The sequence below is a fragment of the Schistocerca piceifrons genome, chromosome 11, assembly GCF_021461385.2.
Source record: "Schistocerca piceifrons isolate TAMUIC-IGC-003096 chromosome 11, iqSchPice1.1, whole genome shotgun sequence".
In the NCBI taxonomy this organism is placed as follows: domain Eukaryota; kingdom Metazoa; phylum Arthropoda; class Insecta; order Orthoptera; family Acrididae; genus Schistocerca; species Schistocerca piceifrons.
The window spans coordinates 95,373,174-95,386,692 of record NC_060148.1 but is presented as its reverse complement, the minus strand read 5'-3'; the positions used below and the strand labels follow the sequence as shown (position 1 = coordinate 95,386,692).

The following is a 13,519-nucleotide window of genomic DNA, read 5'->3' as shown; positions in this document are numbered from 1 at the left end:
AGTTGCTGTTGGCCTATATAGGTCAAGGGAAGTGTTCCGATTCCAATTTTGTTGTGTTTATTGAGGTAGTGGTGATTGTGGACGTGGTTGTAGTTTTGGGTTTATAGTTTTTTAGAATTAGCTAACAATGTGATGTCACACCGATACACTGATGATGGCTTTAATATGGCAAAGATAAAAACCCATCAACAGTTGACATTGAACAATGTGAAATCATCAGCAAAATAAAATTAAAGAAACTGGTGGCACTTTTAAGGAAATAGGAGTTTTGGGCCTGGAATGTTCTTGTTATTAACGCATTCAAACATATTAAAAACTTGAAAATATTAGACTGCAGTGGAAAAACAGGGATTTTGACAAGGACCTAAACATAAGCTATAAAATACCATATGTATTTAAAAAGAAGACATGACACATTTGTTGGCTTTGCCAAGTCACAACTTAATGGTCACCATCCAACCTAATCGAGACTTTGGGCTAAGCTTCAGTCCAGTCCATCACGACATTCTCATAAATTTATGAGAAAAATAGTAGTTATAATAAACAACACAACCCAAAACATTTTCCCTCAGTTGATTGCCTTTTCCACTAGACATGTTTAGATCTTGTAAACAAGACGATCTGAGCCACTTCCACGAGAAATAAACAACATATTATAAACAAAACATACTAGGCCTACTGGCATTTACAACTGAAACAAAAATAAAAACAACCCACATACCACCTGGACAAACAATAGTTCGTATTGACCTGAATTTTCAAGGCTATTTGGTCATGAAAATTTACTGACAATAGAAAATTCATGTGTATGATTGATGCACTCTTCAGAAACAAAAGAGCCAGAAATACGAATTAAATCAATACAGTAAAACCAAACTTTCTGGTAGATTTCAGTGATTCATATAGAACAGTGTGAGATAATATTGATGTAACAATCTCTCACTGGCATTATGAAGATGTGCGAAGTAGGACACAACTCTCAATCAATCCATACGCATTATGCTTCCACATCGATCAGTTTCGTTCACAGCGATTCAGTATTTTGAAAATCAAGCTTTACTTACGGTTGTAACCTATTTGGCCGAGACATACATGCGATAAATTTGCTCAAATAATGATTGTAACTTTCATATCGATAACACACTCAAAACCAGCAATTCTACAAATTCTGAGTAAATTACTGCAAGGAATCAATACAATGCTTTTAAAAAAAAAATAAAAATAAACACTCATCTAACAATAAAGACCCTAGTTATTGCGCACCAATTGTTAAGACGAATTAATACCAGTTCAATATAATGCATCTTACAGCTAAAAAAAAATTACTGCTAGTTTTTCTAACTCCTTAGTATCATTTCAGCACGGCCCGATAACGCAGCTGGGTCCTTTAAAATAATGAAAATGCAATTGCAAAGGGTGAGAATGTAATTACAACCTATTGTTTCTAAACTATTTGTTGGTTTTTATGTCGATCAATTGATTCAAGTGACTACATTAACCGTTCTGGAAGTTTCGAGAGGGTAACCTGTAATTGCCTATACAGTGGCATTTTTACCCGTAAATACCGAAAATATGGGATAGGTATTCGTGTCAAACTTCTTACTTCAATTTTCCCTCTTACGTCATATTCAGAGCCACAGTAATTACTTACTGTCTAAATAATGTTCCAAATACAGTGCACACGTCATTGTTGCGATTGGAAGAAAATCCTATAGACAAATATAAATGAGCATCATTTATCCTTATCACATCAAAATGTCCATCTTCCTGTCCACTTCACTGGCCTCTTCCGTTTTTCATTTCATTACAGCAAATTTGATCAACCAGACGGTTAATTCTACACAGCTTCCACTTCACAGTCGATACCTTATTACGTCGTCTCTGGAACACAGCCAACTGAACAACGTTAACTGGTTGCCAACATCACAGATGTGACACATACATGTGTCCTTTTAATTTGGACAAACTGGAAGACGATCAAATAAGTGAGGGGCAATGTGTCAAAAAGTTTGTGCGTGAAACTCCGTGACGTTTATTGGTTGATGAGCAGTTGTTATATAGAGAAAGAAACGAAAGGGTGTTTTCATTAGCAGCTGAATGATTATTTCAGCTTTGTTTCCCCTATGGTGGAACTAGTTCCTATATTTACATCAAGGCATATACTCATTTCAGTCACTCTCTTCTGTGTCTTCCGCAAGTGCTTGTTAAGGCAGTGAAAATTATCTCCCGCTATAGAGATATCAACCTGTTGAACTTCTGATTAATCTAGCTGACATCTGTGCGTTCTTTCGACAGTTAATCGATATCGAAGGGTTAAAAGTTGACAAAGTGTATAAAATTGTAAAATATGAAGTTGTACGCGCTGAATATCCTTTATAAAGGACCAAACGGTGCAGTTTGGCTGAAAACCTCATACGAGCTGGCCAGCTTCAGTTACTTTCAGAGAAGCAGCATCCAAGAGTTTATGGCGTTTGCGAGTAAAACTATAGTTGAGAGGACACACACGCCAGCTAGGCAGTCGGTTCGTGAGAAAGGTAAGAATATTCAACGTTGTTATATTTAACATACGATTGGTTGACGTTTGTTCTGTAACCCGTACGTGAGAAAATGGGGCGGGGGGAAAGCGATTAACGTGCTGCTCACACGCCAACACGTTTCGGTGGACACATTCAGTTCTGTGGAAAGAGGGACACAGTAACGGCTTATACAGATACCAAGAATTAAAATTTAAGTTAACCATCACAGTTGAACCTAACTATTTCGTGTACAGTAGCAGGCTTAAAAATCGTAAAACATGAAACGTGCAAGGATTGACCATATTTTGTTCGTCTACATAAGAGAAAATTAGGCCTACACAAAACATTGTAAACGATTGGTAATTATTCTGTCATTTTATACATGTGGTGATGTCATAACTTGGGCCACCATAGGAGCAGAAAAATTCGAAACTGAGCATAGCACTAAAAATTCGTCACCAGTGGATACATAGACAGTGTACTTAAATGTTACTCTCAGCTATGTGGTAGTGAGACACAATTGGTATGGTATAAAGCCAGATATTATTTGAGAGTTTTAATCAATAATTCGTAGCTAATGGTTTCACAGTGTTTGGAAATTACAGCACCATCAAATACAAGTAGGTCACTGCTTATAATAGTTGCTCAAGCTCAGCCCAGGATGTTGCTCAGTAAAATTTAACCAATCCAGTGTGCTTAAAAATAGACCAACTAACCCACGAACCATGGACCTTGCCGTTGGAGGCTTGCGTGCCTCAGCGATACAGATAGCCGTACCGTAGGTGCAACCACAATGGAGGGGTATCCGTTGAGAGGCCAGACAAACGTGTGGTTTCTGAAGAGGGGCAGCAGCCTGGATGATTGACTGATCTGGCCTTGTAACAATAACCAAAACGGCCTTGCTGTGCTGGTACTGCGAACGGCTGAAAGCAAGGGCCGTAATTTTTCCCGAGGGCTTGCAGCTTTACTGTATGGTTTACAGAAGAATGCTGAAGATTAGATGGGTAGATCACATAACTAATGAGGAGGTATTGAATAGAATTGGAGAGAAGAGGAGCTTGTGGCACAACTTGATTAGAAGAAGGGATCGGTTGGTAGGACATGTTCTGAGGCATCGAGGGATCACCAATTTAGTATTGGAGGGCAGCGTGGAGGGTAAAAATCGTAGAGGGAGACCAAGAGATGAATACACTAAGCAGATTCAGAAGGATGTAGGTTGCAGTAGTTAGTGGGAGATGAAGCAGCTTGCACAGGATAGAGTAGCATGGAGAGCTGCATCAAACCAATCTCAGGACTGAGGACCACAACAACAACAACAACAACAACAACGCACATGAATACTTGAAAATGTGCAATTCAATGCTGTTGATTTTCCTCTTCATCTTTACTTTTTGTCAGCATCTTTTAACTGTGGGCCCAGTATGTTTGGGATTAATGTGTTTCGTCCATAATATTTAATTTAATAGCTCTAGTATAATTACAAAATCTGTACACCTGGTTTACTCTGTGCTTGTTGTTTATTCTGTGATCCACAGTGACTTATTCTTTCTTCTTCATGTTCTGTGCATTGCTAAAATACAGTTTCGATAAAGGGTTATTATTTTCAAAACTTCTGCATGTACACACATACACTACAAACCACTGTGAAATGCATGGCCACTGTTTTTTTGCATGGCACCACATTCAGAGTGAAGGAAGAATGACTTCTTAAATGGCTGTGTGTGTGTGTGTGTGTGTGTGTGTGTGTGTGTTTTGTAATTAGTCTGATTTTTGTCTTAGGGTCTGCCAGTTCAGTTTTTTAATGTCTGTGATTTGTTAGCACTCTCCTTTGTAGATTGACTGTATTTTCCCAGTATTCTACCAATCAATCAAAATCCTCCTACTGCCTTATCTAACTGAGACTATGATCATTCCATTTCACATGCCCATAAATTGTTAGACTCGGTTATTTGTGTGTGTGGGCTGATTATAACGATGAATCGTTGATACTGTAGGTATAAGACACATCTTTTTGTTCTGTGAAGTGCTTAATTTTATATTTCTGTATGTTTAACAATTATCTTATGATGTGACTTTTGTGTAGCATATATTGCGAAGTGTGGCCTATGGGGTCCTGCTGTTTAAAGCAGAATTTAAGGCATAAATCACTTGAAAATTTTAGTTATACAACATTTATTTTAATGATTATTTAAGTGTTTTTTAAAAGATGCCTTGTTGATTTAATTGCACTAAATAAAGCCTGCAGTATTTTGTGTTTTATCACACAAATTAATATACTTCTGCATGATTTTTAAATTGTACATGTAAATGAACTGTTGGAGAACTGAATTTTACCCTCTAAAAACTATGGTATCTCTGTAGCAAGAAAATTTTCACATGTAATTAAATTCCAAAGTCTAAATTTGTACAAAACTGAAGTAGATAGGTACAAAACGTAAGTCTGCAAAACTGACATTCAGTGCTACCTCTTCCTTTACTAACACTCGGAACATATTTGATGTTAACATACACTTTTAAGTATTTTTATGGACAAACAGAAACATTCCTATTTTTATTTGAGGATTGTTTTTATAAATTACACTGCTCGTTGCAGTATTTCCAACAGTGTAATTTAAGCAATATTCCCATCAACATTGTCCTGAAGGTCTTCCTCTGAATGATCGTCTTGTTTGCTAGCAGGATTTTGATCACTGACTATTGTAAAATTGTTGTCTTTTACATCTGCTTCTTGATCAGATATCTTCCTCCATCCACCATCTAACAATTTCATCAAACTTGGACCATTAAAATTTTGTACCTTGTTGGGGGGGTCTAAGAATCTCCAACATTTGTCAGCTGTAAACAAAGAGATGATAATGCAGCGGATTTGAGGAGGATGAGGGGAGGGGGGAGATACAGAGACCTGGGGGGGGGGGGGGGGGGGAGAGGAGATAGCTCGAAAACTTTTGTACGGCCTGAGAGGCTCCACCTCATGAGTTCATGGTTAAATTAAGTGATCCATCTTTGCACCACCTTCAGATCTTATCAAGATCTGATTGAATGTTTCTGCAGCTTTTTGCAGACACTACTTCACTATAGATAACTGTGTGGCAAGTATATGAGGTTGCTGTTAATATTACCTGCTACACCACTGATATACGACATGAACTACAAGGATACCAAAACTATTGTGGAGGGACACCTAAAAAGTTACTCCTAGATCTGTTGGTGACTATGCCGGCTGGTGTGGCAGAGTGGTTCTAGGCGCTTCAGTCTGGAACAGCGCGACCCACTACGGTCGCAGGTTCGAATCCTGCCTCGGTCGTGGCTGTGTGTGATGTCCTTAGGTTAGTTAGCTTTAAGTAGTTCTAAGTTCTAGGGGACTGATGAACTCAGATGTTACGTCCCATAGTGCTCAGAGCCATTTTTTTTTGTTGGTGACTATACATCCAAGATGATATGTTGCACCTTGCCTAGCCTCATGTTTTCTTTGCAAATGCCTCCAACATCTATTAGACATACCCCTGAGAACATAAGAAAATGGGTATCTTGGACTTCAGAAATTAATCATTCAGTATGCAGAGTTAAAGAGATCAACATGCGGACATGGGTTGCATCATTTTCAGTATATTGCCACTACAGCAGTCAAATATCTAAAGCCACAATGATTTCATTCAGATCTTGCCATGAGCTGTTCCATTCTGCTGTGTTTTTAATCACTTCATTGGTATTCCACTTTTGCATCCATTGGTGTTGGTGGCGGGGTGGCATCAACAGCAAGCAGCATTGGTGGTATTATTATTATTCCTGATAGAGTATATGACAACACATGGAAACTTTTGGGAAATATTATTTATAAAGCCTCTGCATGCTGCATGCCTCAACTAATATTGATTCAAGCAAATATTTAGCTTTTGCTTAAATGACACGTCTTTTTAAATCTGTTGATTCTGATTGGCTGTTGCATGATACTGTTTCATCAACAGTTTGTGCCACCATACCTCTATCTGCTTTTTGGCATCAAACGTGGATTTTTAGAAAAATGCAGTTTTACAGATAAATGAATTTGGTGAATGGTAGAAGGCACATTCATCTCCATATTTCTAAATCAGTTGTAAACACTTACCTTATAAGAATGAAAAACAAACTCCACTAATAAAGATTATTTGTTAATTCATCCTTTGACCATGTGGCACCGTAGTATATGACGTCAGATACATGTACAACACACCTACAAAGCAGGATAGGATTAGATGAGGGTAGGACTGCAGTAAGAAATGTGGCCATAAAAGTATCACATTGCTCCATCATGATGATACTGACTGCACAGTAGGAACAGTTTGGTCATATGGAAATGTGATTCGGTGGGCAACCCGCCAACTAACAACAAAACTGCGAATCTATGCACTGAAAGGTGACATCACAGGAGCCGTGAACATAACGTCAATAGGCAAAGTCTACGACTGGTATCGAATATTCCTCTTTGAACACTCCCCCCCCCCCCCCCCCCCCTCCCTCCTCCAAAAAAATCTCTCTTCTCTCTCCCTCTTCTCTCCCCCCCCCCCCTCCCCCTCTCTCTCTCCTGAGAGAGATATATTTGACCTGGAGTTCAGTATAAATAAAATGTAGCTTTATCTTGATGTAAAAGACGTTCATGTAAACAGTCAGCAGTTGCCATGTTATTTTTATTTATATGCTCCATTACATGAGTACTGTTACATTTGTTGCTTTACATAATTATAACTTTTGTTTTAGACTTAAAGAAGCTATTTTAAATGTTGCGAATTTCTCTTGGATTGGTTACTGTCTTAAAATTAGTGCAGAGTTTGCTTTGAAATTTGTGACTGAAATTTTTAAATTTGGAAACTCCATTGAAGTATGGAAATTATACAAGTGTTTTTAAAAGAGGTTCTTGCTAGGTTGGCTAGTTCCTGTCTTTCACTATTGCATTTTTCAGTAGTACGTTTGTATGCCTGTCAGAGTCGTGTGTTCAACTGTTTGGTTTAACAGTACATGGACACATGGCATTGTTAGTTATTATGAACTGATGCTAGTAAACATTCAGTTTTCCATGTCCCCAGTAACATTGCTGTTAGGAGAGGTTTGATAATCTGATTGCACTGTTGGAAAATATCCTTTTATAATGATTTCTTTTTGTATTATTGCCATTATTTCTCCCATTCTCCCAGGGTTGCTATTTGACACTATTGTTTCATTAAGGTTTTGGGGACATTTGATACAGCTAACTTGATCTTGTTATTTGGGTGTCTCTTTTGCAAGTTCATTTTTGTGCATGTGCAAGCTTTAACCCATGTGAAGTCTATAACCCAGTTATTCTTTTGCAACATTGTCATATCTTTATCTTGTTTCCTCTTCCATCAACTAAGCTGTTGTGATGGTTTGGATTCCTCAGAGAATGTGATGTTCTTTTAGCATTAGCGTACATTACTATCGAGGCTTCGAAATAGCAAGTCAGTCAGTCAGTCTGATTGTTTGAGCACTCATTTCTCAGTTTAAATTTCATCAAGTAATCTGGCTTTTTGTTGATGAAAATTGCCGTATTTGTCACTGCAACAAAGAGCATTACATTTTTAAGTTAAGATATTCTGCTTCGTAGTGATGCAAAAATTGGCAAATTGCTTTAAATATTCAGAGCCAAAAAAATATGCATTTCACAAAACGAAAAAACATAGTATCCTCGATTGTAATATCAATGAATCATAGTTAGAATTGGCTAACTTATACGAATACCTGGGTGTAAAACTTTGTATGGATATGAAATGGAATGATCACATGGGCTCGGTTTTGGATGAAGCAGGTGGTAGGCTTCAGTTTATTGGTAGAATACCAGGGAAAAGAAATTAGTTTACAAAGGAGATAACGTATAAGTCACTCATGCAATTGTTTCTAGAATATTGCTCAAATGCGTGGGACCCGTACCAAATAGGACTATCAGTGGACACTGAACGTATGTGAAGAAGGGCAGCACGAGTTGTCACATGTTCAGTCTGTGGGACAGTGTCGGAGAGATGCTGAAGAAACCAAACTGGCAGACTCTTGAAGATTGACATAATCTATCCAAAGTAAGCCTACTTACAAAGTTTCAAGAACCGACTTTATTAGATGACTCTAAGAGTGTCTACAACCATGTATGTGTAGCTCACAAAGAGATCGGGAGGACAATATTTGACTAATTACAGCACACACAGAAGGATTTAAACAATCATTCCTTCCGCACTCTGTGTGTGAACAGAATGAGGAGAAACCCTAGTAACTGGCACAATGGGATGTACCCTCTGCCATGCTCTTCAGTGGTTTGCAGAGCATAGATGTAGATATCTCGGTCTCGCTAAGTTTCAAACTGGTTGGTGATACGTTCTGCAGACGTTACAGCAGAGCTTGCAAATGACGTGATTGCATTCACAAGAGGCATTTCATCTGATAAGTGGATAAGCCTGTGATGGGACTAGAGTGGGTGTATTGGACAGTTGTGGCACCAGGATTTGCTGCAGGGTACAACCCATATGGCAAGGGGTCGGGAGTAAGTGTGGTGTAGGGATGTACTGGACTAAGATAGTAGAGTAAGTTGGACTGGTGATGGAGCACAACTGTTGGCAGATGTGAAAATTACTGAACTATCAGTTTAATAAGTCGCAGCTGCAAAATACTAATGCGAATTGTTTGCAGACGAATGGAAAAACTGTTAGAAGCTGACCTCGGGGAAGATCAGTTTGGGTTCCGTAGAAATATTGGAACTCGTGAGGCAATACTGAACCTACGACTTATCTTAGAAGGAAGATTAAGGAAAGGCAAGCCTATGTTTCAAGCATTTGTAGACTTAGAGAAAGCTATTGACAATGTTGACTGGAATACTCTTTCAAATTCTGAAGGTGGCAGGGGTAAAATACAGGGAGCCAAAGGCTATTTACAATTTGTACAGAAACCAGATGGCAGTTATAACAGTTAAGGGGCATGTAAGGGAAGCAGTGGTTGGGAAGGGAGTGAGACAGGGTTGTAGCCTATCCCCGATGTTATTCAATCTGTATATTGAGCAAGCAGTGAAGGAAACAAAAGAAAAATTCGGAGTAGGTATTAAAATCCATGGAGAAGAAATAAAAACTCTGAGGTTTGCCGATGACATTGTAATTCTGTCAGAGACAGCAAAGGACTTGGAAAAGCAGTTGAACGGAATGGGTAGTGTCTTGAAGGGAGGATATAAGATGAACATCAACAAAAGCAAAACGAGGATAATGGAATGTAGTCGAATTAAGTCGGGTGATGCTGAGGGAATTAGATTAGGAAATGAAACACATAAAGTAGTAAATGAGTTTTGCTATTTGGGGAGCAAAATAAGTGATGATGGTCGTAGTAGAGAGGATATAAAATGTAGACTGGCAATGGAGAGGAAAGCGCTTCTGAAGAAGAGAAACTTGTTAACATCGAGTATAGGTTTAAGTGTCAGGAAGTTGTTTCTGAAAGTATTTGTATGGAGTGTGGCTATGTATGGATGTGAAACATGGACGATAAATAGTTTGGACAAGAAGAGAATAGAAGCTTTCGAAATGTGGTGCTACAGAAGAACGCTGAAGATTAGATGGGTAGATCACATAACTAATGAGGAGGTATTGAATAGAATTGGGGAGAAGAGGAGTTTATGGCACAACTTGACTAGAAGAAGGGATCGGTTGGTAGGACATGTTCTGAGGCATCAAGGGATCACCAATTTAGCATTGGAGGGCAGCGTGGAGGGTAAAAATTGTAGAGGGAGACCAAGAGATGAATACACCAAGCAGATTCAGAAGGATGTAGGCTGCAGTAGGTACTGGGAGATGAAGAAGCTTGCACAGGATAGAGTAGCATGGAGAGCTGCATCGAACTAGTTTCTGGAGTGAAGACCACAACAATAATTTTGCAGCTGTGTGAAATGAACTGGGTGAACCTTGCAGACCTCTCTACAGGAAACAGTCATATGCCATACATTCATTAAGCTTATTGAAGGCCACAAAAATAATGCCAAAAAAAGAACTGACCCAATTAACATATATACATGTAAGGCTTACAGTAAGCAGGGACCAGAAAGAGAAGGAAATGAGGCTGGACGCTGCTTCAAAAAAGAAAAGTTATTCAGCATAGCCAGTTGGATTGCTTGTTCACAATATCATATGGTTCATAAACAAAGTTAATTGCAATTTCGTTCTATTAGGTTAGAGTTTAACCACAAGTCAAATTTTTTGGTAAAATCGGAAATAGCACATACAAATAGGTTTCTGCAGTGACAAACGTCTCAGGCTATGCTACAAATTGGTGTATTACAGCAATCATATTTTCGTGTAGAGATTAATTAGCTTTGCCAAATCGCAAGCAAACTGTCGCATTCCACCCTAACTTAATCCTCTTGCTTCACTGGTGGTCAGACTTTAAACACATTTAGTTTTCTTCCTGTTCTTCATGTTGAACCAAATGTGATAAATTCATATCTTCTCTCGAAAGAAATTATTAGATGCAGAAATTGTCATCGGCTATTGTATACTATCACGTTTGGCTACAGTCAATATCGACAAACTGCCATCATCAGCAAGTAATGCTAAGAGCCACAGACACAGTAAATGCACATTAGACACTGAATATAGTTCTTCATTTGTTGTGATGCATTAGCTAAGTACTGTCATTGAAATTTTAAAGCAAAGTTCAGTGTCTGTAAGACGACCTGTGTCCATGCAGAACTTTTATTGCAATAGCTGAAACATAGTTATAAGAAGTGCTCAATTTGCGACACTACGGACTGGTGTGCCAAAAAAAAAGTGCAGATTTTGAGGTGTGGTACAATGGAATTTTGCTGCGGTTGAAACAATGTAAAATAGATGTTACATTCATACTTTGGAAATGGTAAGAAAAGTGTTAAAATAGCATTTGAAGAAAGTCTAAATTTTGAAACACCTCCTGGAAGCTCACGGTACCAGAACCTCTCTTTTTACAAATAGAGCCCTAATTATAATTAAAGAAATAAATTAAGCAATCTAGATGTCTTTATTCACAAGAAAAGTCCTACTCCAGCCATATAATCAGCTCTGCTATATTTTTGCACAGCCATTTATGTGGGCATGACAATCAACCAGCCATGCTCTTGAATGAATAGGGACTGTGAAACTGTAACCGGGAGCAAAGACTGAAATGGGTCTCTCTTTCAGACAACAGGATCAGTTCATGGAATGAATACTAGAAATAGGAATAGCCGCTAGGCAAAATCAAACAAGGGAAAAATCCAGAATGGAAAAACACGAATATTATGAAAAGGGTATGTTGCTACTCACCGTATAGAGGAGATGTTAAATGACAGACGGGCACAACAAAAAGACTGCTATACAGCTGAGCCAAAAAGCCTTCTTCTAAAAGAGAAACGCATTCACACAAGCACAGTTCAGACAAGAGGGTCCTTTTGTTGTGCCTGTCTGCGAGCGAACATCTCTTTATGGCGAGAGCAGTGTATCCTTTTCATAATTTTAATTTGCTGGATATAGACTGGGAGACTCAAATGTTCATAGCGGGTGGCAGGGACAAAGAATCCAGTCAAATTTTTTAAAGTGCTTTATCTGAAAACTACCTTGAGCAGTTAAACAGAGAACCGACTCGTGGCGATAACATATTAGACCTTCTGCTGACAAACAGACTCGAACTATTTGAAACAGTTAACGCAGAACAGGGAATCAGCGATCATAAAGCGGTCACTGCATCGATGATTTCAGCCGTAAATAGAAATATTAAAAAAAGGTGGGGAGATTTTTCTTTTTAGCAAAAGTGAGAAAAAGCAGATAACAGAGTACCTGACGGCTCAACACAAAAGTTTTGTCTCAAGTACAGATAGTGTTGAGGATCAGTGGACAAAGTTCAAAACCATCGTAAAATATGCGTTAGATGAGTATGTGCCAAGCAAGATCGTAAGAGATGGAAAAGAGCCACCGTGGTACAACAACCGAGTTAGAAAACTGCTGCGGAAGCAAAGGGAACTTCACAGCAAGTATAAACATAGCCAAAGCCTTGCAGACAAACGAAAATTACGTGAAGCAAAATGTAGTGTGAGGAGGGCTATGCGAGAGGCGTTCAATGAATTTGAAAGTAAAGTTCTATGTACTGACTTGGCAGAAAATCCTAAGAAATTCTGGTCTTATGTCAAAGCGGTAGGTGGATCAAAACAAAATGTCCAGACACTCTGTGACCAAAATGGTACTGAAACAGAGGATGACAGACTAAAGGCCAAAATACTAAATGTCTTTTTCCGAAGCTGTTTCACAGAAGAAGACTGCACTGTAGTTCCTTCTCTAGATTGTCGCACAGATGACAAAATGGTAGATATCGAAATAGACGACAGAGGGATAGAGAAACAATTAAAATCGCTCAAAAGAGGAAAGGCAGCTGGACCTGATGGGATACCAGTTCGATTTTACACAGAGTACACGAAGGAACTAGCCCCCATTCTTGCAGCGGTGTACCGTAGGTCTGTAGAAGAGCGTAGCGTTCCAAAGGATTGGAAAAGGGCACAGGTCATCCCCGTTTTCAAGAAGGGACGTCGAACAGATGTGGAGAACTATAGACCTATATCTCTAACGTCGATCAGTTGTAGAATTTTGGAACACGTATTATGTTAGAGTATAATGACTTTTCTGGAGACTTATTAATCTACTCTGTAGGAATCAGCTTGGGTTTCGAAAAAGACGGTCGTGTGAAACCCAGCTTGCGCTATTCGTCCACGAGACTCAGAGGGCCATAGACACGGGTTCACAGGTAGATAACATAGTAGTTCATTATTGAAATGAACAGTATTATATCCAAATCTACAGCCCTCGTACCAAGAAACATTGGAGATTTTAGAGGGTTCCAAGAGAAAGATAAACAGCAGATATAAACCTGTGTCCAAAACTGTCATCTACCGAGGCAACAGAGCATTGCATTCATAGGAGATGAGGCATTTCTGCACTGGTAACCATGGCAATCAATTGTGCTCACTGAATAACAAACAACATTGCGAG

At 38.8% G+C, this 13,519-nt stretch overlaps 2 protein-coding genes across 2 annotated transcripts in view; one reads left to right on the top strand and one right to left on the bottom strand.

The window, feature by feature from the left end:
- LOC124719922 (inhibitor of growth protein 5-like) overlaps positions 1-1,892 on the bottom strand; it is a 43,229-nt gene extending 41,337 nt beyond the window's left edge. The window contains exon 1 of the mRNA XM_047245119.1: positions 1,652-1,892. Coding sequence (XP_047101075.1) covers positions 1,652-1,688 — 37 coding nt within the window. The 5' untranslated portion in view covers positions 1,689-1,892. The remainder of the gene's footprint in view (positions 1-1,651) is intronic.
- Positions 1,893-1,906: 14 nt separating this feature from the next.
- The window catches only part of LOC124719923 (synaptobrevin homolog YKT6), a 47,773-nt gene continuing 36,160 nt past the window's right edge, over positions 1,907-13,519 (top strand). Inside the window, exon 1 of the mRNA XM_047245120.1 lies at positions 1,907-2,534. Coding sequence (XP_047101076.1) covers positions 2,348-2,534 — 187 coding nt within the window. The 5' untranslated portion in view covers positions 1,907-2,347. The remainder of the gene's footprint in view (positions 2,535-13,519) is intronic.